Source organism: Panthera uncia, chromosome D4 (assembly GCF_023721935.1).
Source record: "Panthera uncia isolate 11264 chromosome D4, Puncia_PCG_1.0, whole genome shotgun sequence".
NCBI lineage: Eukaryota > Metazoa > Chordata > Mammalia > Carnivora > Felidae > Panthera > Panthera uncia.
This window is the reverse complement of record NC_064807.1, coordinates 72,178,471-72,202,153: the sequence shown is the minus strand read 5'-3', so window position 1 is coordinate 72,202,153 and position 23,683 is coordinate 72,178,471. Positions and strand designations below refer to the sequence as shown.

The following is a 23,683-nucleotide window of genomic DNA, read 5'->3' as shown; positions in this document are numbered from 1 at the left end:
TCGGAGGGAAGGGGGGTACATTGGAGAAGAGACACAGGACCTGGGTCTGGGCATTGGGCCCACAGGACCCGGGAGCTGGTTAACTTTTGGGGGGTGTTCAGGGAGGGAGAAGGGTCTCGAATGACTCAGACTTCTGGCCGGCCAGCCAGTTGGATGCTGATACAGAGATGGGGAACTTGGGAGGGGAAACGTTTGCGGGAAAAGATGGGCTTTTTGAGTGCCAGCTGGCCCTCAGCCACTAAAAACTTAAGTCAGGAAGACTGAGATCGTGATGGAAGCAGAGAGGACAAGAGACACCCAAGTGGGTTTTCCAAGTCTCAGGCCCTCACTCGGCCGCCTTCGGCCTGGGACACGGAGGCGGTGTTGCCTCCCAGTTGTGCACGCGGGGGTTAACTGGTGACGCGAGCTCCCGCCGTCCTGCCGACAGCATGCTCACGCTTTGCCTTGGAGACCCTAACAAACGTCTCCTGGGGGGGTTGCCAGGAGACCCGGCTGCCCTGGACGCACACGGTGCCGGGGCGTAACCAGAGAGGTCTCCGCTCCCTCTGGCACACTCCGAGAGCTGGATGTGGCGTCCAGAGACATTCACCCACAAGTCCGGGCCACCAAGCGAGAAGTCACCCTGAGGGGAGCCCCGCCCAGGAGTAGATGAAGAGCCTGCACCAGCCTGGGCCATGCCGAGCCCAGACTCTGACGCCCCGTGTGTAGGGGGTTCGTGTATGGGGTTGTCAGGGTTGTGGGGGAGGATCGTTGCTGTAATGCCAGCGACACGATGCCGTGATGCTTCAGAATGAGACTCTGGACATTCAGGGGCTGGATGGAGAGCAATGCAGACAGGACTTACTCCATAGAAGCTGGGGGCTCATTGAGATACCTCGCCTGTAAGAGGCTGGGCTGTATTTGGGGGCTTCCCAGGGATGACAAGCAGCCTTGCAGGTAGGGCCCTGCCCTTGGAGCCTGCTCATAGGCGGTGATAGGAAGCACCGTGATGTCCCCTTGTCCTCTCTGCTTGCACACACCTTCACTCTGCCCCCTCTTGGGGCCTTGAGTCCAGTTCAGGAACATTCCGTGAGCATCTGTGAGGTGTGAGGTTCTCAGGGATTGTGAGGGGGGGAGGCCTGCCCACTGTCTGGTTGGGGAGACAGACAGACAAGCATCCTCTGCTACTGCAGAAGGACAGGGCTTGGACCACGTAGAAAATGTTTAGGGGGAACCAGGAAGGATGGGCTGAATAATAAGGGAGGGGAAGAAACCAGACCTGGACTGTCAGTTTACCATTTCTAGAGACAGAGGTAGAAGAAGGGGGCGCAGCCCAAGGGGGTCAGAATTCAGATTTTAAAGTGGACCTTCAGCTCGTGCCCTTTTTATTCTGCGTCTTCCACCCCACAGTGAGTGTCCGGTGTTCAGAACAGCTACTCAGAGACCCTGCCTGTTAGGCGAGATAACCCTCAAAGTTCTGCTCTGTGCACCCAACGTGCAGGGCTACGAACTCACAGGTGTCGAGATGGGCAGCAAGAAAAGTGGACACACAAGGAAGTTCCAGAATCCGCGGGCAGCAGAGTTGGGTCCGTGCCTGGCGCAAAGGGACGAGACCTGGGCATCCAGGCGGCGCTGTGCGTGCGGGTGGCTGGGGCCCCGCACCTTGCACATCCGCTCTTTGTTTCTGTCCCCTCCCCCCACCCCAGCCAGGCCATCCGAGAGCTACAAGAGGAGGTGTCTCTGCTCCGCCTGAGGCTGGAGGACAGCCTGCATCAGCCACCCCAGGGCAGCCTGGTGTGCCCGGCCTCCACCTTCAACCGCCCCGCCCGGGCCCGGGCCCGGCCAACGGATTCCTCAGCCGCCTGGGGCTCCCACTATGGCAGGTGGGTGGCCCCAGAACGCCTGCCCTTGTGCCCCAGTGGTGTGGCAGACTTGGCTGCCCCTGGGTCTCTCCAGACGTGTGAACTCACACCCCTCTCCGACTCTTACACCTTTTTCCTATGTAACATTTGATGCATAAAATAATAGCTACTGCGTAACCTGAACTCATCACCCAAGTGAAGAGCTAAATATTCCCAGGATGTCCGCCCGCTCACCCCTTAGCGATTCACTTAGGATGACTTCTAAAATCAGCTGGGTGTTTCCAAGTGTTTCTATGGGAGGGCACCGCGGTTCAGGTTTTTACGGACATCGTCTCACTAATCCTTCCCATAACCCTCTGAGGTAATTACTGTCATTATCCCCACTTGACAGATGGGGAAACTGAGGGTCAGGGAGGCTCAGAGCCGCTTTCTGGGGGTCTGACTCCCAGAGTCTTTGGTTTTGACTTTCCTGCTTTCCTCCTCTGCTATAAGCCTTTCCCTGGGTTGGCTTTCTTGCCGACCATCTTTAAGGGCCGCATCAAACCTCCTCCAGCCGCATCATCTGTGTCTCCTCTTTGCTAGCAAATCCACAGAGAGACTGTCTGGTGAGCCTGCAGGTGCAGAGCAAGCTGACCCCGCAGGAAGGCGGCGAGCCAGGTCTTCCTCGGTGCCTCGGGAGGTGCCCCAGCTGTCCCTGAGTAAGTGACCACCTGCCCGCCCTGACTGCTGGAGCCTGCAGATTTCTGGGCGGGTTAGCTCAGTGGCCAGGGACCAGCGCCACAGCCTGGGAAGAAACTTGGAGGAGGTTTCGTGCGTCCGTTTTGGCGCGGCAGGGCCCTGAAGACCGCTTCCAGTGTCGGCCACTGTATGTCACGCGCCTACGACGTGCCAGGGTTTCTGTCAGGGCGTCGTGTGTATCTGACGTCAGTCTTCACCGCAAGGTGGGTCACATTACCCGCACTCTGCAGGTATAGACACCAAAGCCCGAAAGTGCAAGGAGAATCGCCTGGAGGAGGAGGAGAAGGGTTCAGCCCACCTCACCCCTTCCCAGCCAGGTGACCTTGGTCAGGTTGTTTACCTGCTCTGTGTGGTTAGAGGGACAGCTAATTGTGCAGCAGTAATAGGACCGGCCTCCTGGGATGGCCGCGAGGGTGCGCATACCGCGGACGCGGCCGGTCTGGACCAGCGCTTAGCATGAGGTCAGGTTTCCACGTGTGTCGGCTGATATTACCAAGGATTAAAACCCACGCTCCGCCCCAGAGCCTGAACTTCTCATCCGCCCACTCCCTGAGCCGTGTGGGCCCCCCACCCCCTTTGACGCTCCTCTTTTTCCACCTCAGGTTCCGGATCCGAGCCCACCTCCCCCCAGCTGTTCTCTGAGAAGAGCCGGACCTCTGAGGACAGTGCGCAGGCAGCTCGGGATGGAATGAAAAGAGTGGGCGGCACCAAGAGGCCAGACAGGGTCACCTTCCGGGGCCAGTACACAGGTGGGCCGGGAGGTGGCCCAGCCCCCAGGGAGGACTCCTCTGTCATGATGCCTTCCCCATTTCACCATGGGCTGTTGACGTCATTTTCGGCCAATTCCGTGATACGGGAGGCACCAGGGCGTACCGCCTCTCTGAACCTTGGCGTGTTCGTTTGTTCGTTCGTTCATCCAGCAGTTTCTGATGCCACCCCTGCGTGAGAGCCCACGCTTGCTTCTGGGGAAGGCCCGTTAGCCGGTCAGTCATAAAGAGGTTTATGAAACACCCGCTGTTTGCAGAGTGGGTGCCAAATCCGTTACCCTTGGCCTACCCTCAGCTCTGATCCTCCAGGGTGCCGCAAGGTCCCATGAACTAGGCGCCCAGCACACAGTAGGCCTTCAGATGGCACATAGTAGGATTTCAGGGTGCTTCGCATTAAAACAGATGCGGATATGGCTCCAACTTTCATGAATCCGACTGCATAGCAGACAGTAACAAGGAGTTATAGTAAGCATATAAATTATACTAAGTAAATTATAGACGTGGCTCTCATCCCTACCACCCTGGGAGGGAGGGCAGTTAACCTCGGATCCGTATGGCTGAGTGCAGGAGACAAGGCGGGAAATGAGAGATACGTGCCTACCCCGATGGAGCAGACAGAGCCGAGCAGTTAGACGTGGGAGCGGCCGCCGGTCCGTGGAGGGGTGGGGGCACGGCCCAAGGCAACACACACAGAATAGGAAGTGGAACCCCTGCGCGGCACAGGGGAGAAAAAAGATAAGCAGTCAGGCAACATTCTGAACTTCCCATTTGAGACTCCGGGAAGGACAAAGCGGGAGAGGACAGGTCTAGGTGAAGACCCAAGCATCTGTCCACCTTTCTGATGACCTTGAACACGTTACACCTGCCAGGTGCCCGCAGGGCACCTCATGGACACGGCCCCACTCAGTCCTTCCAATAAGCCTATGAAGTCCTTGTGTGACTGTCCCCATCTCACAGCCTCTCGGAGCACGGGGAGAACACAGCCGACCCTATGCCCAGGCCATTCCAGTCCCACCCAGCAAACGGGGATCTGGGGGAGTAGTGTCTTTGTCACTGCTCATCATGCTTCCTGGCGGCCTGCCTGCCGGTCTAAATGAGCTTGGGTTTGTTGATTGCTTCTGGATGTCAGCAGGAGGAGACAGGTAGTCCCCAATCCTCCCCAGTTCTCCAAACATGCAAAGAGCTGACTGTCTGGTTTCTTCCCTAGGCCAGGAGTACCACGTTCCCACCCCCAAGACTGTCCCAAGAGGCGGTGGCACAATCTCCTGTCCCCACTGCCGACCTGCTAGGACCCAGGACTCAGGTGAGGGGTGGTACCTGGAGAGGTGCTCAGTGCACAGAGGCTGCGGCTTGTCCCTGTAGGAGAGGGTGCAGGACGTGGGCCTGCCCGAGCTCGGTGGCGGGTCAAGGTATGACAAGGGAGGGTTTGGGGGGATTTCTCAGCCCTCCCAGGGGGTCCTGCTTTCACACCTGTTGCGCCAGGTACTGCTGCCTGAAGCCATCCTTGACTATGACATGGGTTAACACTGGGCATGGCTTAAGTTCCTGATAAGAGAGGTGGGGCCAGGTGGTGATGATTATGTCCCATCTCCCCTCCATCTGCCTTCCCCTCTGCCTCCTTCCACCGCACCCGACAGGGAAGAGTCGTGGGGACAGCAGTGGCCAGAGAATATGGATACTGGGTTCTAGTCCCAGTTTTGCTACTGACTTGCTGTGTGATCTTAGGCGAGTTCCTTAACTTCTCTGAGCCTCAGACTTCACAACTGTAATGAAAGGATTGGAGATGGTCCCTAAAGCCCTTTCAAGCAATGATGATGATAACAATGGGGCTGTCATTGATTAAACCTCCACTATAAACAGCGCATCATGCTAAGGGTTTTACAAACATTAATCTTCACAACCCTATGAAATGGGTTTTGCCATTTTATTATTATTTACAGGTGAGGAAACTGAGGCTCAGAGAGGTTAAATAACTTGCCCAAGAGCACACAGCTCACTAGTGGTAGAGCCAGGATTTGAACCCAGGACTTTGTGGCTCCAGAACCCTGGCTCTTCACCATTATGTTTCTTTGCCTTTGCTCAAGTCTCAACAGCCATCTCTATTTGTTCATTCATTCATTCATTCATTCAGCACCTGCCCATACTGGGCCCTGGGCCCTGTCCCCAAGGAGCTCGCAGCTAAGCAATGACGAAACAGTGATCTGAGCACAGGGTGGGGCTGGGGAGCCTATAACTCAGCCAGGGGGGTGAGAGGACTTCCAGGTGAGGTGTTGAGGATGTACGTGGGAAGAGGACCAGGTTGTCCACTCCTCTCCTGCTCCCTTAGGCCTCTACTGACCCCCTGGTGCCTGAGGGGCCATCGTGGGCCACTCCCACATGGAGAATGGGCCTCAGTGTGGAGGAATGAATATAGGCTCAGGGGCTGCATTCGGGAGAGCGCGGGCTTGGGCTCAGACAGAGCACCGCCGATTTCCTACTCTGACACTTTGGCATATCATTCAACCTTTTGGAGCCTCGGTTTTCCAGTCTGTAAAATGGGGGAGTGATGGCTTATTGGCAGAAGTCTGCTTGGGGGCTCCAGGCCCGTTGATCCAGACATAATCCTCTCCTGACCCCTCTTCCTCCTCTTGTAGGTGGTACTGTCACCAGGGACCCACTGGGACCGGTTCTCACTGATACCCTGCGATGTCCCCTGTGTGGTCAAGTCGGGACCCCCCCAAAGACGGATGGCCCAGACTCAGCCACCTCTGGTAGGGACAGACGCTCACTCTCTTCTCCCAGCCAGACACCCAGCTCTCCTTTTTGGGAGTTCGGGGGCCCCAGGGGGGTGTTTAGGTCGGGCGGCTGCTCTCCCAGTCTGGGGCAGAGCAAACCAGGCAGAGGATTTGTTTCCCGAAGCGAGGCACTGCCAGCATGGCCAGCCCAGTGTCCAGCTCTAACAGGGCAGAGGTGGGTGGCCCCCTGTTCTGCCTGTTCTAGAGCTTTCCAGGCAATCAGACTGACATCTCTGGCGCCCCCCCCTTGCAGGGACAGAAAGCGCCGCCCCAAGGAGGAATGCACACTCACGCTCAGCCTCCAGCCCCCCACGACGGAGCAAGCAGGCAGGGTTGCCGGCCCGGCCGCCCCCCGGACTGTGGTATTTGCCTGCCATGCCCCCAGCACCGGCCCCTCCCGCCTTTGCCTACGTCTCCTCGGTGCCCATCGTGCCTTACCCGTCGGCCACTGTGTAAGAACCTCCCTTTCCCACCTTCCCAGCCTCTGTTTAACTGGCTTCCCAATTCGCGTTCACATCTGTGTCCGGCTGCTGAGAACCCGGGCATCGCTCACTCCTGTGTTTCACCCCAGTGTATAACGTGCAGAACAAGCAGAACACTCGTGCAGCCACTCAACAAACCCTGAATGCTCCCTGCACACCAGGGAGAGTGCTTGGCCTGGGCGGGGACGGGGTGCCCAGCAGTAGAGCCTGACAGAGGGCCCTGCCCCCTAGGAGCTCACAGGGAAAGCTCATGGGAGTCTAGCTCTAGAACCCTAACCCTTCCCCATTTCCTGTGGGTCTTTCCAGCAAGTAAGTAATGCACACCCACTGCTTGTCAATAGCCTTTATTTTTTTTTAGGTTTATTTACTCATTTTGAGGGGGCTACAGGGAGGAGCAGAGAGAGAAGGAGAGAGAGAGAATTGCAGGGCTCAAACTCGCAAATTGGGAGATCAGGACCCGAGCCAAAATTCAGAGTTGGATGTTCAACCGCCTGAGCCACCCAGGTGCCCCATGCTTTACTTTTCAGAAAAGTTTTAGATGCAGAGAGGAATGGAGCAGACAGTAAAGAGAGTTCTCATATAACCCCACCCACACACACACACGCACACACACACACACACACACACACACACACAGTTTCCCCCGTCACTAACATCTTACTTGAACGTGATACTTTTGCACAGTTAGTGAACCAATATTAATACATTATTATTAACTGAAGCCCATAGATTATTTGGGTGTCTTCAGTTTTTTTATAGGTTTATTTTTATGTTTGAGAGGGAGCGCAGGTGGGGAAGGGGCAGAGGGGGACAGAGGATCTAAAGCGGGTTCCATGCTGACAGCAACAAGCCCGATGTGAGGCTCAAACTCATGAACCATGAGATCATGACCTGGGCCAAAGTCGGTCACTCAGTTGACTGAGCCACCCAAGTGCCCCATGGGTTTCTTCAGTGTTTACCTGAAGGTCTTTTTCTGGTCTGGGATCCCGTCCAGAATGCCACGTACACTCAGTCGTCATGCGTCCTTAGGCCCCTCTTGGCTCTTGGCTGTGCTCGTTTCTCAGACTTGCCTTGTTTCTATTTGGATATGGCCTCTGCCAAGAGAGAAAATACACGGCAGTTGAGGCAGAAGTGGTTCCGCGTTTAGAGTCCAAGCTCTGCTAGATCTCCGTCTGCCACCTACTGGCGCCGTGGCCTTGGTAAAGCTACTTCCTCTCTGAGCCTCCATTTTCCCATCTGTTAAATGGGGTAATAGTCTCGACCACGTACAGTTAGCTGTGTGAGGGTGAAGTGAGGCACGTGGCCAGACGCACGTGAGACGTTTGTGGAATTTGTCGTGGAGGGCAGCGTTGCCGTCACCGTGGGGAGTGCCACTGCACGGCACGGTCGTTGGCAAAGAAGAAAGATGCATAAAGGTGGCTTCCACAGGACAGGATTGTGCAGGAGGAGGAAAACCCTGGACCCTGAAATTAGGAGACTTGTCTTCTTGTCCTGACTGTCACTGGCTAGTTCCGTGCCTCAGGGTCCCTCGGTATAAAACGAGTCGGGCGGGAGCCTCCTTCAGTGGCACGGCATCAGCATCCTGTGTCGTGCGCAGCAAGAGGCCAGGGTCGCTGTGGGGGCTGGCGCTCGGCGGGAGCAGAGGTGTAGGGTGCCGCCCAGCCCCCGCCCCCATAAGGACTCTGGCCTACGCGATGCTTTCTTGCCGCCCACAGCCGACTCCAGGAGTATTCTGCTCCGTTGGCTATGCGAGGATGCTCAGGCCTGCGGCAGGAGATGCCTGCCTATGCCCCGACTCCCTGGGCAGGAGAGGTTTCTCCTGGAATCGGCTGGCCCAGGATGAAACTCTGGGTGCCTCTCTGCTTCGGAGGCTGTCCCATATCCTTCCAGACTCAGACCTGTGGGCAGACCTAACCAGGTGGCTGTGTCCAGGCCTGGACAGGTCATAGGGAAGGAGAAAAGCCCTGAGCTGTAGTGCCCGACAGACCTGGCCGGCGGTAGCCTACAACCTTAGCTGGGTCACTTTGCTCCTCTGTGCCTCAGTGCTTTCCTCTGTGAAATGGGTTGTGGTAAGGATTACATGAACTAATACACGGAAAGCCCGCAATACATAGAAGTTGGCCAGGAAGCATAGCATTTCAAATGCTGCTAGAGTTTGGGCTGATGATGCCCTCAAGTTTCTCCATCTGCCATCAACAGGACTGAGCATGCTCAATGACAGGGTGCCCTTTAGAAAGTTTATGGGGCTGTGCTGCCACCTGCTGGCCAAGTGCCTTATAGCCCTGCGCCAAATGCTTTCTAGCCAGGAAGGTTTTTTGGTTTTTTTGGGGGGCCAAAACAAAGGTGGGGGACAGTTGCAGCTTCTGCCTTAGAGGGTGTTTGGGATGTGACTTTCGGGCCAAGCTAGCTGGTCATCAAATTATTAAACGGTAGGGGTGTGTGTAAACCCAGTAATTACACCTGATAGTCCCCGGGGGAAGGAATTGGATTCAAGAAGCCTATTGGTTCGGTTCAGATGATATGTACTGGCATCTCCTGGGTGCTAATTAGTTCCGGGTGTGAGTCCAGCACTGCCCCTTCCAGCGCTCTGACTCTGAGCTGACAGGTACACAAGCACTTAGAGTGGCCAGGCAGCGTCCAGAGCTTTCGACCTGAATTTTCCTATCAGATCTCTCCCGGGAGGTAGCTAAAGGTGGCTCTTTTAGGTGGGGGAACAGAGCCCCTGGAAGGGGAATCCGCACAGAATGGCTGGGATTTGGGGGCAGGCTTCCTGCCTCACCTGGCTTCTCTGAACTTCTCTTTGCTCGTCCGTAACATAAGCATAGCGGTACCCACCGAACAAGTAAGATACATGCTGGTCAAGAAAACGTGTATCTCCGAGCCCGGCACACGGTACCCAGCATGCAATGCCAGCTCGGGGCTAGGTGCCACCAGACGGTTTTCCAAAGTGGTGGTGCCATTTTATGTCCCCACCAGCAGCTTATGAGGCTTCTGATTTCTCCGCCTCCTGGCCAGCATCTGTCCTTTTGACTTGAGTCATCCGGTGGTGGCCAAGCACCTGACGTGGCATCTCACATGGTTTTTATTTGCGTTTCCCTGGTGGCTAATGACGCTGAGCATCTTTTCGTGTGCTTATGCGTCTGTGTGTCTTCTTCAGAGAGATATGTGTTCTGGTCCTAGCAGAGCCCTTTTCTCCTGCACGCTGTACGATAACGTGGGTCCGAAGAAGTGGAAGGTCAGGAAGGGGGCCAGAGTTTACAGTGTGTCAAGCAAGACGCCAGTGACAGACTCTGGCCAACTCCTCCTCTACTTGTCCCTGCTGCATTTGGGCAAAACCTTTCTCTGTCTCCCTGTCTCCTCCACACGCTTGATTCCACAACACAGGGGCCACCCCCTCTTCCCGCCCGTCGCCGGACTGGGGAGCCTGGCTGCGTGCTGCGCTCACTACCTGGAGAAATCTGTGCTCTGTCACCTGGCTCCCAGCACTTTACGCGACGCCCCACGTTCCTGCAGGGCCAGGCTGGGAAGGACACGTTTCCACCTGCTCCCTGGATGAGTGGAACAAGACCCTCCGCCTCCTACAGAACCCTAATTATTATCACGTGTCTCTGCTGCTCCACGCTTGGCAAATGGGACCACACGTTACCTCTCTGATGAAGGGGGTTTGCTACAGAGCCTGGGGGTGATCCTAGTCTCCCTGGGATCTGGCTCTGAGATGAGAAGCCCCAAGAAGGCAGTGGGGTCCATGTTACTCATTCACCAGTGTAACCCCAGGGCTGGCACATACTGTAAGATCAATAAACACGAAGTGAACAGGTAGATCGAACTAACCATTTTTTTTTTTAAGTTTATTTTGCGAGAGAGCAAGAGAGAAAGAGAGCGAGTGTGAGTGGGGGAGGGGTAGAGAGAGAGGGAGAGAGAATCCCAAGCAGGCTCCACGCTGTCAGCACAGAGCCCGATGTCGGGCTCCATCCCACGACCGGGAGATTGAGACCTGAGCTGAGATCGAGAGTCGGTTGGTTGCTTAACTGACTGAGCCACCCAGGCACCCCTGCACCATTTTTTTTAAGTATTCATTTCTTTCTGAGAGAGAGAGAGAGAGATTGGGGGAGGGACAGAGAGAGAGGGAGACAGGATCCGAAGCGAGCTCTGTGCTGACAGCAGCGAGCCCGACGCGTGGCTCGAACTCACAAACCGTGAGGTCATGACTTGAGCCGAAGTCGGGACGCTTAACCGGCTGAGCCACCCAGGCGCCCCCTGAACCAACCATTTTCGAGACGCTGTTCCGGGTCGGGCACTCCCGTTTATCATCCTTCATCCCTCAAAGTAGGTGTTTATTATTCCCATTTGAGAGGTGAAGACTGAGACCCAGAGAGCAGGGGCCGTGGGCCCAGCTGGGGGGCCTGGCACGGGGTTGACTCCGAACCCGGTGCTCTGCCCGGCCCTGTCTGTGGTTAACGAACGCCGGGCCCTCTCTCCTCAGGTACTATGCGCCTCCGGGACCTACCTCAGCTTCCTCGCCCCAGCCAGCCGCCGCCGAGTGGCCCCCCACTGCCTCCTCCCGGCTGGCGCGGGGGCACCGGCACTCCATCCAGCTGGACCTGGAGGACCTGGAGGAGCTCAACAAGGCCCTGAATCGAGCCGTCCAGGCTGCCGAGAGCATCCGCTGCACCACCAAGCACATGAGCCGCTCCCTGACAGCCGACCTGCGCCAGGCCCGCAGCCTCAGGGGCTCCTGCCTCTTCTGACTTCACCCTGGAGACTCAGACACAGATGGGGGGCAGGTGGGCCGGCGGCCTGCTGCTGTCCCCCAGGGCGGGAGTCGGCTGGAGCCACTCCCGAGGGCCCCGGCGACCCCTCCCCAGAGGCCTCCTGGCCCTGGGGTGTTGGCCTGGGTATGAAGAGAAGGAACTCCGGGGGGACCGGCCCCTGAAGGAAGTGCTGAGACTGAGGCCACCTTCTGCCCAGGGGCAGCCTCGGGGAGTCTCCTGGTCCTGCACTGCCCGCCTCTGGCTAATAATATGTATTTTATATACAGACGGACAATTTTTTTTTTTTTTTTTTTACTGTGTTTTCCTGGTCTTAGATCCAACCTACCAGGCCAGATGAGAAGGGATAGGGCCAGAGTCTCTGGTGCAAACCTGTCTCCTCACCGGTGACCAGCCCCTCCAGCGTAGGCGTTTCTGGGAAGGACACAGCCGTGCACTTTCCTCCTGGTGACTGGGGATCAGTAGGGCACTTTGACACCATCGAAACGTCAAGACGGCAGGCCCCCAGGATAACATGCGCCCAGCTTCTCCGGAGAGGACTTTCCCGTGGGCCTGCTGGGAAGGGGACACCCCCAGGGAGGGCCCAGGAAGCTGTCCATCTTGGTCCCTCTCTGTACCTCATCCCCTGAGCCCCAGCTCTGTCCCTGGGATCCCTGTGGAACTGGGCTAGTGGCCAAGCTGCCTGCCAGGCCCTGGTCTGCGGCCGGGAGGCCAGCCCGTCTCTGGCTCCCTACCTTGTAGCAGAGTGCGTACCTCAGCTTTTCTGGAATGTGTATGCATCAGTGATATTTGTATATTTGAGGCATTTAAAAATCTATTTTCATTATGAGGGCAAATGAAGAAGAATGAATATTGATCTTTGAAAAAAAAAAAAAAAGAAAGGAAAAAAAAAACATTCCCAAAGCTGCCCACATCTGTGGTGTGTGTCGTCAACTTGTGGTTTCTTTTTTTTTTTTTTTTTAATTTTTTTTTAACGTTTATTTATTTTTGAGACAGAGAGAGACAGAGCATGAACGGGGGAGGGTCAGAGAGAGAGGGAGACACAGAATCTGAAGCAGGCTCCAGGCTCTGAGCTGTCAGCACAGAGCCTGACGTGGGGCTTGAACCCACGAACCATGAGATCACGACCTGAGCCGAAGCCAGAAGCTTGACCGATTGAGCCGCCCAGGTGCCCCAAGATACCGATGCTTGAGCTAAATATTCAGCACGGGGCACTCACGGTTCACACACCACCCCCTCTATGTGCCTCCTCCGTTGATGAGAGACTGAGGTCCCGGCGGGCTATCTGCCTGGCCTCGCAATGTCTGACTCTAAAATCCGTTTTCTTTACTATTCTTTTCTTCCTAACCTCCATAAGATTTTCTCCCCAACGCCTGCTATGTCTTCCCATGGCTTTCTCGTCAGCTCCCCTCACTTTCCACACACTCCTCCCTGCCCACCAGGCCCTGTTTCTACTTCATTTTTCAGCTGACCCTTCTCAGTGCACTTGAAAATGGCAGTTAGCCGAGAAGGGAAGATTTCCTGTAGGTTCTGAGCCTCTGAGCCTACCCTGTCCTGGATGCCAAGAGGCTGCTCCGGGATACGAGGACGGGAACGGGGAGCCAAGGGCACAGGTGGGGCGCAGGGCGGTGTCCCCAGCCTCAGTGCCCGGGGTGCAGCGTGGCTCTTGGGAGGGTGGTGTCACAGGTGCCACAGGGCAGGGCGTCAGGTGCCGGGGCTATGACTCTGTTGCTCTGGATGGCTTTGGCCACTCGCTCCTGGAATTGCCTGAACGATGTGGCCCCAAGTCTTCTGCCACCAAGTGGTGCTGCTTCCCTCGCGTGACCATAAATCACAAGCCATCAGGTCTGGAAGGAGCTGGCCTTCCTTGCTGGACTCCTCGCTTTAGGTGCCCAGTATTTCTGTGCCATGGAGAGGGCCTGCCTCGGATGTGGCCCCATCTCGAGGGCTGCAAACTTGTTTGCAAGTTGACTGCTTTCCAGGGGCCAACCTCCCCCCTTGTTATATCCTGTGGGCGTCAGGTGGGCACTGTGAGGGCACTTCGTGGAGACAGCTGCTCTGGCCTAGGCCCCAAGGCCTCTGCGTCTCCCCGTCCTGTCCCCTGCCCAGGTACCCTCCTCTTGCCAGGATGCTCACAGCGGCCTCTGCCAGAGTCTTTCTGCCTCCAGTCGGGCCCCTCCCAACTCGCCTCCCCAGATGGCCAGGGTAACGTCTAAGGTGAGGTCCTTTGTGCTCGGTACCACACGCCAGAGTCCTCACCGCCCCCATTCACCTGAGCTACCAGGGCCTCCTGCTTCGATGTTTCTCAGACTCGCCCTCTCAGATCCTTGGCTTATAGCTGGAACAACAGGTGTTACAAGCTGCTGTTTGTAAATCTTTCTAGACTGGTTCGGATGCCCCTTCCAGGAAGCTTTCCCAGATTTCCACTGCAGGAGGCACCTCCCCCATGTTGGGCTCCCACAGCATTTGGTGCCTGTCATCGTCCAACCTGTGCCGGGTGTTACAGCAGGGGCTCTTCTGAGTAGAGGGACAGGGGCTTACCCAGTGATCAGCCGGGGCTCAGCCCAGGGCAGGCTTCAACGTGTGTGAATGAGTGACCAAATGAATGAATGAGCGAATGACACCCTGCCTGCTTCCAATGCAGAAGCTTTATTGATGCCACTGAGACAAAGACCGGAGGTACAAAGGGTGGGCATAGGGCTGAGGATGGGTCCCAGAGTCCCCAAGCTCCTAACCCAAGCTGTGTCCTCCTAGGACCCCTCGTTTTCCTTCTGCTTTTCTTCCTGGTGCTCTTTCTCCAATGGCCCACACACATCCTGGAAGACAGAAGGAGCGCAGTGATGGGGGCAGGGCAGGGCTCTTGCCAGGGGAAGGGTGGAATGAGCTCCAGACCGTGGCCCCAGCTTAGGCCCTGCCGCCTCCTAGCTGGGTGACCTTGGGCAAGGCATTTTTCCTCTCTGAGGCTCAGCTTCACCTCAGAAGGGGGGCTCGAGCCCTTAGAACAACTGCCATTTACTGAGGACTTGCCGAGCCTTTATGTTGATCTGGATTCCTCACAACCGTTGGGTAGGTGATGTAAGCGAGGTTCAGGATGGCCGTGTGGCCTGTCCAAGGTCCCCAGCCAGCAGATGGGGCGGGGGGGGGGGGGGAAGCGGGGAGCAGGGCTGCGAGCCCAGTCCTTTCCCGCAGCTCCCAGGAGCAGGGAGGGGAGGTGGTCTAGGGGTGGTCACGAGGGATGACCTCAGGCAGCAGAGACATTTTTATTTCAATAATCCTGAAAGTATTTCATGTATATCCCCCCCCCCCCAAAAGTGTCACCAGCTCATCAGCTCTGTGATTTCAGATGTTACTGCCCAGGGCAAGACCATGTAAAGCCTCTCATTGGGCACAGGTCGAATGGAAAGCATTAAGATGATTTTATACGTACTTGTCAGTTACAGCAAAAGTCAGGATGGTAGTCCTGGGCTTGGGGCCATTTGGGTGGTGCTGAAAACCACAATACCCACTCCCCAGCCACAGGTATTTGAAGTCTGGGGTGTGGCCAGTAGTTGTCAACGATCATTACCCTTGTGTGTTTCTTTGTCACGTTCCCATGGCCACACTTGTGTCTGCTGTACCCGCCCTTACCAACCCCCCCCCCCCCCCCCCCCCCCCCCACCCCCCACCCCCCGCTCTGGATGCCTTTCCTGTTTCATAGTGACTTTTCCTTCCTGGTTCCTCATCCCGTGGGCTTGCAGGAAACTCCGCTGTCCCTGCAGTGAGGCAGGTGCTTAAAAGTAGGATGTCCTATCTCACTGCACAGCCTGGGCTGGCAGCTCGCCCCCCTGGGCCTCTGGGGCTGCCCATGGCAGAGTCACCCTGAGGGTGGGCTCAGCCCAGTCCTCCCTGCCTTCACCTGTTTCTCATCGGAGTACAGGATTTCTGACTTCTGCATGCCCATGCACATGATGGCTTCGTGGAACTCTCTCATTTGCTCCTGGGTCGCTTGTGGCTTGTCAGCTGCAGGAGGGAGCGAGGGGACGTTGGGTGAGCATGCTGGGGTCCTAGCTGGGAAGCCAGGGAGGGTGGGGGAGCTGGGGGCCCGGCCGCAGGGGAAGGGGTCCTGGGCGAGGTAGAAGAAGTTTGAGGGATGCCTACTGTAGAAGGACAGTCCCATGTTCTGCTCGTCTTTCGGGAAGAAGGCAAGCATGAAGGTCGTGGGATCCTTGGTGAGCAGGAGGTAGCCAAATTGTTCTTTGCCGAACTCTGGAGGGGAAAACCACTGGGTGAGACCACACAGCACAGTGGTCCCCAATGGTGGGCAAGGAGCCCTGGGCATGCCCATGGCCACACAGCAATGAGTGAAGGCCAGGGGTTCACCTGGGTCACACATCCTTAGTCCCATTGTGTGCCGGGCCCTGTGCTACTATGTGGAATCACAGCCTCACACGGGCTGTGACTGTCAGGGCCTTTCTCCCCATTTTCCAGATGAGGAAAATAAGGCCCAGACAGGAGCCTCAGGGCTGCTGAGTGCTGTTGGCTTAATTCCATTGGCATTTGTAGATTCCTACTATGTGCTCTCTCTGGGGTGACAGCGGGAATATGAGTGAACTCACTGCGTGCCAGACAAACACTGCCACCCTCAGATCCTAGAGGAGAAAAGGTGGTTGGAGAGAGGCAGGACCACAGCCAGACTTGGGTTTGAGTCCTAGTTCTAATTACAGGCTGTGTGACTCCAGGGCAACTGCTTGACATCTCTGTTTCTCTGTTTCCTCATCTGATCGCTGTAATGTCCTCCTAAGGTTGTTCGTGAGTATTCAGGGGGTCAATTCATGTAAGGCACTTCCAGCAGTGCCTGGCACATAAGTAAGAGCTCACATATGTTGGCAGTTATTCCTGAGTATTGCAGTGTGCAGACACCAGGACCTCGGAGATGGAAGAAATGGGCCTGTCCTGTGTTCTCTGTGCCTCCAACCTCCAGGGCCTTAGCCCCAGCACCTCCTCTTTTGGCTGGCCCACCCAGCTGTCCCCAGGCTCCCACGTGTGGGCTGGATCTCACCGTGTTTAGACAGACTCCCATTCTCCCGCTGGACATTCAGGTAGCTGGAGTTATAGATGCACTGGTTCCCTCTAACAGACAGAAGGGGGGAGAAAAACAGGAAGACCGTCAAGGAGAAGTGGACAATCACTGACCACCATCATCGAGGGGCAAGAGTCGGTGGTGATTAGAGTCCACTCTCCCCATTCCATAGATGAGAAGGCTGAGGTCAGGAAGAGGGAGGGACTTGATCAAGGTTACCCAGCAGCTAGGAGCAGAAGCTTGGGGCTAGCGTGTGGGGAGGGGGGTCTCACATGGTTAGGTAATCTCTGACCAGTATTTTGTCCTCTGTGTAGTTGATGTCAAAGTAAAAGAAGGCCGCTTGGATCGTTCTAGACGACTCGTTGAACTCTGGGTAGCGGAAGGCCGAGGCTATGTAAAACCACTTGCCAGAGAGCTGGGTTGGAGAGAGAAGCCAGGAGCTGATGATGGAGGCCGAGGGCAGAATCCCTGCCAGTCAGCCGGGCAGATTTATCCCTCCATTTTGCACACAGGGAGCCTGGGGCCCCAGGCGAGGAGCGGGCATGCAGGAGGTCACTCTGAGGGTCAGGCACCTCCCCCAGCCGCTGGGTGGCCCCTCGTGCAGTACAGGAGGCTCCCTCTGAGGGGCCTTGCAATGAGACTTCTGGGTTTGGAAGCAGAAGAATGCCCCCAGAGGCTGGTCAGAATGCCACCCCATGACCCGGGGGGAGAAAAATGCAGAGGTGGGGAAGGGGGTTGACCGCAAGCCAGCAAGAGAAAGGGAAGCCCAGAGAAGGAGGCAGCTGCCCACAGCACTCAGGGGCCCCAGGCATGCACCTGGTCCAGGGTGGCGTTGGTGATAGGTGCCGCTGTGAGGTTGGCACACTCTGGGCTCTGGGCTTCCAGCAGAGGAAGGAGGCTCAGGACAGCAAGGGCCCAGGACAGCGCCATGCCTGGAGGGAGAGGCACCTGGAGTCAGGCAGAACTGGTGGCTGTAGGGTACAGTGACCTTTATAACGAGCTGTGGGTGGAGTCCTGGAGCCCCCTGGTGACACATCAGGTGAGTGCTTGCGAAATGCCTGGCACAAACCTTTCCCTCCTTCCCCCAAAACCGGCAGTGGCTAAAGCCTGCAAGCCTGGGTCTAACTTAGACCGGCTGTTCAAAGCCAAGGGGGGTGTGGGCTGGAGGGGTATTGTCAAACATGGGTAGATTTCAATAGAGGGGCCTCTAAGCAAGCGCTTATGTTTTTGGGTGTTTTGTTTTGTTTTGTTTTGTTTTAAAAGCTCTTATGTTTTTACCCAATTCGTGTCCCACTGAGCATTCAGACTTGAGCAAGACCTAACCGTAAATCAAACGCAGGTGGCAGCTTAGAGAGTTCCCAGGCTAGGTGGGGTGGGGGTGGGGAATGGGATGGGGGAGGGTCAAGGGTTGGGGAGAGGGCAAAACATGGATTCTATTCCAACTGATTGTGGTAACAGCTGTGGACCAGCACAAGTCCGGTGGGGTGGGGGGCAGCTGAATCTTGGAGGAAAGAAGGGATGTTTCCAAAAGAAGGAGGCGTCTAAGTTATATTGCCTATTTCCAGTAAATGTGGTATTATCTGAACTCTCTCCCAAAATCTGGAACGAGAAATTATGTCCATGTGGTCCCCACCCCCGGCTATGTGAGCAGGGGGGTGGGCCTCTCTTTTCACCAGTTGGTCCCCAACCCTGGCCAGTGGTCACCGTTGCAGAATGAGAGCTTCCATTGCCTGCTTGCATTTTTACCTGACAAGGTCAGATTGGTATCCCTAAGAATAAACGCGTTCAAAAAGTTTTATTATGTCGTGCTTACAATTCTATGTTCTTGTCCATTTCATGTATTTTGAGTCATTTTTCATGTTTTGGTGCAGTCCGCGGTCATAATTTTAGTGGACGCATCCCCTTTCGTTCGCTTCCTAGATTCCAACATACTTAATGATGTCCTCCCTTTATATCTATGGCATTTTGTTTTATTTTTCCAGCTTTACTGAGACATAATTGCCCATAGCATTTCACATTGTGATGTTTCCTCTCCTAAGTGTCAGAAACGGCCAAATCGCTTTCTAAAATTACCATACTGTTCAAAGAGAAAGAAAAACGTGTCACGTACAAACTCACAGTGTAATTCAAAACAGCCAAAAACTAGAAACAGTTCAAATACCCGTCATCGGGAAAATGGAGAAACACATTGTGGCATTTTCGTAAATGGAACATTACTTCGCGATAAAAACAAATGAACTTCCGATTTGTAAGACAACGTGAATGAATCTCAAAAACAGTACGCTGAGCAAAAGGAGCCAGACTTAAGAAAGCACACACTGTAGGGGCACCTGGGTGGCTCAGTCGGTTAAGCGTCCGACTTCAGCTCAGGTCACGATCTCACGGTCTGCGAGTTCAAGCCCCGCATCGGGCTCTGGACTGATGGCTCAGAGCCTGGAGCCTGCTTCCGATTCTGTGTCTCCCTCTCTCTCTGCCCCTCCCCCATTCATGCTCTGTCTCTCTCTGTCTCAAAAATAAATAAAAAATAAAAATAAAAAAAAAGAAAGCACACACTGTATAGTTTCCATTTGTAGAAAGTTCTAGAATAGCCAAAACTAATCTATAATGGTAGAAATCGGATCAGCGATTGCCTAGGGCAAGGAGGGGAGTCTGACTGCCAAAGGTTGTAAGAGCACTTTCTGAAGTAGGTGGCATTGTTCCAAATTTCCACTGCAGGGGTGGTTACACACATAATGTACGTTTGTGAAAACTCATTGAACTGTAAACCTAAAATGTGTGCATTTTATTGTATGCCAATTATACCTCAATTAAGTTGATTTAAAAAAAAAAAAAAAACAACTCTCTTCCCAAACAGAGAAGACAAAAAACACTAACGCTGTTTAATACGGTGCCAATTTGGCGATGCCCAGATGAGTCCCTTTCTCCACATCCTCGTCAGAAGTGAAAATCCCTCTTTTCTTTCTTTGCTTGCCAGCTCACTTAGTGTTCTGAATTTACATTGCTCTAATCTGAGCCTTGAGAAAAGGATTGGAGCTTGTTGGCAAGGAAGAGTGGAGGTGACAGGACACGGGGCGCATAAAGGACCTGGAGGGCCCCTATGAGACAGCACGGGAGTGACGGGGCCGATGCTGGAGAGGGTCGGCGGGAACCGAGTGTGCAGGGCACAGAAGCCAGGCTGGGGAGTTCGCAATGGGCTCTGCAGGTGCTGGATGAAATAGAAAGGTTTTAAGTAGGGTGGGAGACGAATAGTCAGATTTGTTCTTTAGAAAGAGCCCTCTGTCTGCAGTGGGGAAGGTGGGGAGGGGGAGGGGAGGGCACCACCTTGGGAGAGCAGTCAGAGGCTGCTGCAGTGGGACTGGGGATAGATTTGACACACTGCTTATGTCAAAGAGAAGCTGGGTGTTCTATGGGGACAGCACTACCATTACCCCGGACCCTTGGGGCTTCTGCCCACACCCCAGAGCTTTAGAGGATCTCCCATATCACACGCATACACACAGGCGCGTGCACACACGTACGGTTCATTAAATAACACAGAAGCACCTCTGTCCAGCGGGATCTGGTGCCTGGTTCCGGCACAGAATGACCCACAGCCCTAAACATCCCTGAACGACCAACGCTGTTCAGACCCCAGGGGAACAGTTCTTCCCTCTTGTGCCCTATCCTTGGATTGCGTTGGGTGGCCAGATGTTTTGTGAGTAGCATAGGGAGAGATGAAAGCTTCTCTAACGGTGAGCAAATGGGGTGCTGCTCCTCGGGAGTGAGCGGTCTTCACTGTCACCCAGGTGCCCTTTGGAGGTCCGTCTCACTCTCTCCCAGGAGGCGTTACTTTCCAAGTGGTTCCTTCGAGCACACCCAGCTCTCCCCCTGACACAGTACACTTTTCTCCATCTTCTTCCATGTCAAGGATGGATTAGTACCTCTCTGGATGGAGGGTCTGGACAGCCCTCCTTACCCTGCCCCTCCATCTGGCCCGGGTATCTTGTCAGGAGAAGTTTGGCAAGTTTGGCAGGAAATAGAAAAGCAATTGGGGCCACGCAGGATGGTGAGGAAATATTTGTCCTGGCTTGACCGCTTGCTAGCTGCGTGACCTTGGGCCAGTTACTTAACTTCTCTGTGCCTCAATTTCCCCATCTGTAAAATGCGGATACTGATGGTTGCTACTTTATCAGGTTGTTAAGAGGATTAAATCAGCGTGCAGTTGTGAAATGCTTGTTATAAGAAACAAACTTGCTTCTAAGAGTCGGCCAGTCATAACACCACTACCATCAGTGTAATGACAAGCTGGGGTAAGGAGAAAAGACAGATTCTTGCATTCCAGAAGTACCTCCAGGGGGCGCCTGGGTGGCTCCGTTGGTTAAGAGTCCGACTCTGGATTTTGACTCAGGTCATGATAGAGGGTCATGGGATTGAGCCCCTTGTCAGTCTCCGTGCTGGGCGTAGAGCCTGGTTAACATTCTCTCTCCCTCTCCCCCTGCTCTTTTCCCCCATTTGCTCTCTCTTTCCCTCTCTAAAATAAAATCTAAAAAAGAAAAGAAAAAAGGAATACTTCTGGGATTTTGGGATACATCCCACTTCTAAAGACATCAAAATGCAGAAATATGTAGATAGTAGGTTCAAGAGAATAGATACTTTCCCCATTGGGTGGGTAAGGAAGCAAATGGCTCAGAGAGGTCAGGTGAACGGTGAGGTTTAGATGATCGGGGAAACGCACCCACTGTAAACGATTCGGTTCCAAGAAAGCCACTTTATACTTGTCTCTCCCTTGAGGCCAGGGCTGAGCTCTGTGCCTGATGACTAATCTGTGAGCTTCTACGTGAACGGCCACGAAGAATACACTGGCAGAGCAAATGATCCTAATTAGGAACTTTGTGTTTGGGCTGAGGAAACACTCAAAAAGATTTGCTCAAGTTCAGATCCTGTTCTGTCGTCTTGGACAATTTATGTAACCTCTTTGGACTTGGCTTTCCTCATCTGAAGAACCAGAGGAGTAACACGTGTCTCACGAGAGCTGTGCATGAGATGAAAACGTATCACTCTCAACAGGGCTCCCGCTCACGGTCAGTGTGCCAGAAAACGCAGCCACTCTTATTTTGAAAGGTGCTTTTATTGGGTTGAACCATATGCAACCGCACTTTATAGAGCAGTTGAATATCATTCAGTTTCATACGATCTGCCCTACTTATTGCAGAGCGATAGCTCTGTGTGTGGCTAGCAAGCAGGGGAGGGCATATCACCCTCATTTTGCAGAGGGAGAAACTGAGGCCCAGAGAGAAGGCATGACCAGTCCAAGGCCATGGCCCAGTCAGGAAGCTGGGACTGGAATCCACCTGCCTGCCTCTTCCCTTCTTGCTCATCTTTTCCTCCTTTACCCAGCACAGGGCAGCTGGGCATTGATGGCATGTGACTGTCCACGGCTGGGGCTTGATTCATTGTGGACAGAGCAAACACAGGATTGGCCCCACCTGGGAAGTCCACTCTGGCTGTTTCCTGACACTCGGTTGTGTAATGGGAGACTGGGAACTATAGGTGTTTCCAGCCCCGGAAGAGCTGCCTTGTGGTCCCCAACAATCTCCTACCTGCCCCTGCCAGGAAGGAGCTGGCCCAGCTTCAGAGGCCTCGCTGGCCAGGTCACAGAGGCCCTCCTGGGAGTACAGGCTGGGAGTTGTGAATGTCACAGCTTTTTTTTTTTTTTTTTTTTTTATAATGTAACAGCTTTAACATAGCCCTTCTTCTCTTCCCTCTGGCCCTTGCTCCTGACTCTCTCATCCCCTCCGCGTCTCCAAAACCATGCAGATCCTGCTGATGCCTCTGGAGCTCTGACTGTGGCACGGAGCACTTTCCTGTCCCCTGGCTCAGCTGGCTGCCTCCTGGACGCTCCACAGTGCCCCAGTGCAGCTCAAACCCACCTTGGCCACCAGCCCAAACCCTGCTCTCCTGTGCAACCTGTGGCTTGTCCTACTCCCTGGGACTCCCACAGCCTATGCTATAGCATCCCCAAATATGCAGTGTGGCCTTTACTTCCAAGCCTTGGCAGGTGCTGTACCCTCTCCTCCCAGTGCCTTTTGTCACCTGGCAAACCTTTGTTCAACCTCTATCAGCATCAGCTTGGATGGTTAGTTTTATGTGTCAAGTTAACTGGGCCATGCGGTACCTAGATATTTAGTCAAATATTCTGGGTGTATCTGTGAGGGTGTTTTTAGATGAGATTAACATTTGAATGTGTAGTCAGAGTAAAGCAGATTGCCACCCCCCCCCCAAGTGTGGGTGAGCCTCATCTAATCTGTTGAAGGCCTCAATAGAATTAAGAGTCTGCGTAAGAGCCTGACTGGTGGAGATGGACGTCAGTCTTTTGCAGCCTTTGGACATGAACTGAAACATTGTTTCTTCCCAGCTTTCCAGCCTGCCAGACTTTACACTAGAAGGACACCATCAGCTCTCCTGGGTCTTGAATTGGCCAACTCACTCTGCAGATCCTGGGACTTGCCAACGATCATAATCATGTGAGCCGATTCCTTATGATAAATCTCTTTACAGGGGTGTCTGGATGGCTCAGTCGGTTGAGCGTCTGGCTCTTGAGTTTGGCTCAGGTCATGATCCTAAGGTCATGGGATCAAGCCTCGAGTCGGGTTCCATGATTAGCATGGAGCCTGCTTGAGGTTCTCTCCCACCACCTCCCCCCTACCCCACCTCTCTCTCTCTCTCTCCCCTCCCTTCCCTTCCCCACTCACACACATACTCTCTCTCTCTAAATAAATTTTAAAACATCTCTTCACACACACACACACACACACACACACATCCTACTGGTTCTGTTTCTCTAGAAACCCTGATTAATACGGAGCGTGACCTCCTGACAAGCCTCCCTGTGCTGGGATTGCATCAGCCATGCCCTCCCCAACCACCGCCCACCCCAGCCTGGCCTCTTGCTCCCTGCACCCAAGGTCCAACACCTCCAGCTGCCTCCACCAGACCCAGAGCCCCCCCCCACCAGGCGCCCTGCCAGGACTGTCTCTGTAACTGCAGTGCCCGCATACGGCTTGACCCAGGGAAGGCGCATGCTGAGACACGAATGTCAAGGAAATGTTCCAGCGAGCCTTGTTGAACAAGTTTGAGCACCTCCTGCACGCTGCACTCTGTGGCCATTGCAGAGGACAAGACCCAGCCCCTGGCCTTGCAGAGCTTCCTGTGGGGTTGACACACATTAGCGTGACTGAACTTTTCCATCTGCAGGACCGGAAGCCTGCTTCAAC

General features: G+C 54.7%; 2 protein-coding genes across 4 annotated transcripts in view; one reads left to right on the top strand and one right to left on the bottom strand.

Moving 5' to 3' along the window:
• AKNA (AT-hook transcription factor) overlaps nucleotides 1-11,639 on the top strand; it is a 45,527-nt gene extending 33,888 nt beyond the window's left edge. For both annotated transcript variants that reach the window (XM_049637143.1, XM_049637134.1), the window contains exons 16-22: nucleotides 1,686-1,862; nucleotides 2,424-2,539; nucleotides 3,182-3,328; nucleotides 4,554-4,649; nucleotides 5,980-6,096; nucleotides 6,374-6,572; nucleotides 11,086-11,639. In XM_049637143.1, coding sequence (XP_049493100.1) covers nucleotides 1,686-1,862; nucleotides 2,424-2,539; nucleotides 3,182-3,328; nucleotides 4,554-4,649; nucleotides 5,980-6,096; nucleotides 6,374-6,572; nucleotides 11,086-11,350 — 1,117 coding nt within the window. In that variant the 3' untranslated portion in view covers nucleotides 11,351-11,639. The remainder of the gene's footprint in view (nucleotides 1-1,685; nucleotides 1,863-2,423; nucleotides 2,540-3,181; nucleotides 3,329-4,553; nucleotides 4,650-5,979; nucleotides 6,097-6,373; nucleotides 6,573-11,085) is intronic.
• Nucleotides 11,640-14,116: 2,477 nt separating this feature from the next.
• On the bottom strand, nucleotides 14,117-17,395 carry ORM1 (orosomucoid 1). Of its 2 annotated transcripts, none has more exons than XM_049637291.1 (6): nucleotides 17,247-17,395; nucleotides 16,703-16,845; nucleotides 16,410-16,480; nucleotides 15,509-15,616; nucleotides 15,267-15,370; nucleotides 14,117-14,876 (listed from the first exon to the last, which is right to left on the bottom strand). In XM_049637291.1, the coding sequence occupies exons 1-6, from the start codon at nucleotides 17,358-17,360 to the stop codon at nucleotides 14,802-14,804; spliced, it is 615 nt and encodes a 204-aa protein (XP_049493248.1). In that variant the 5' UTR covers nucleotides 17,361-17,395; the 3' UTR covers nucleotides 14,117-14,801. The 2 variants fall into 2 exon arrangements, with proteins under 2 accessions (XP_049493248.1, XP_049493256.1); XM_049637299.1 differs by having other exon boundaries at nucleotides 14,117-14,187; nucleotides 17,247-17,375.
• Between the last annotated feature and the right edge of the window lie 6,288 nt (nucleotides 17,396-23,683).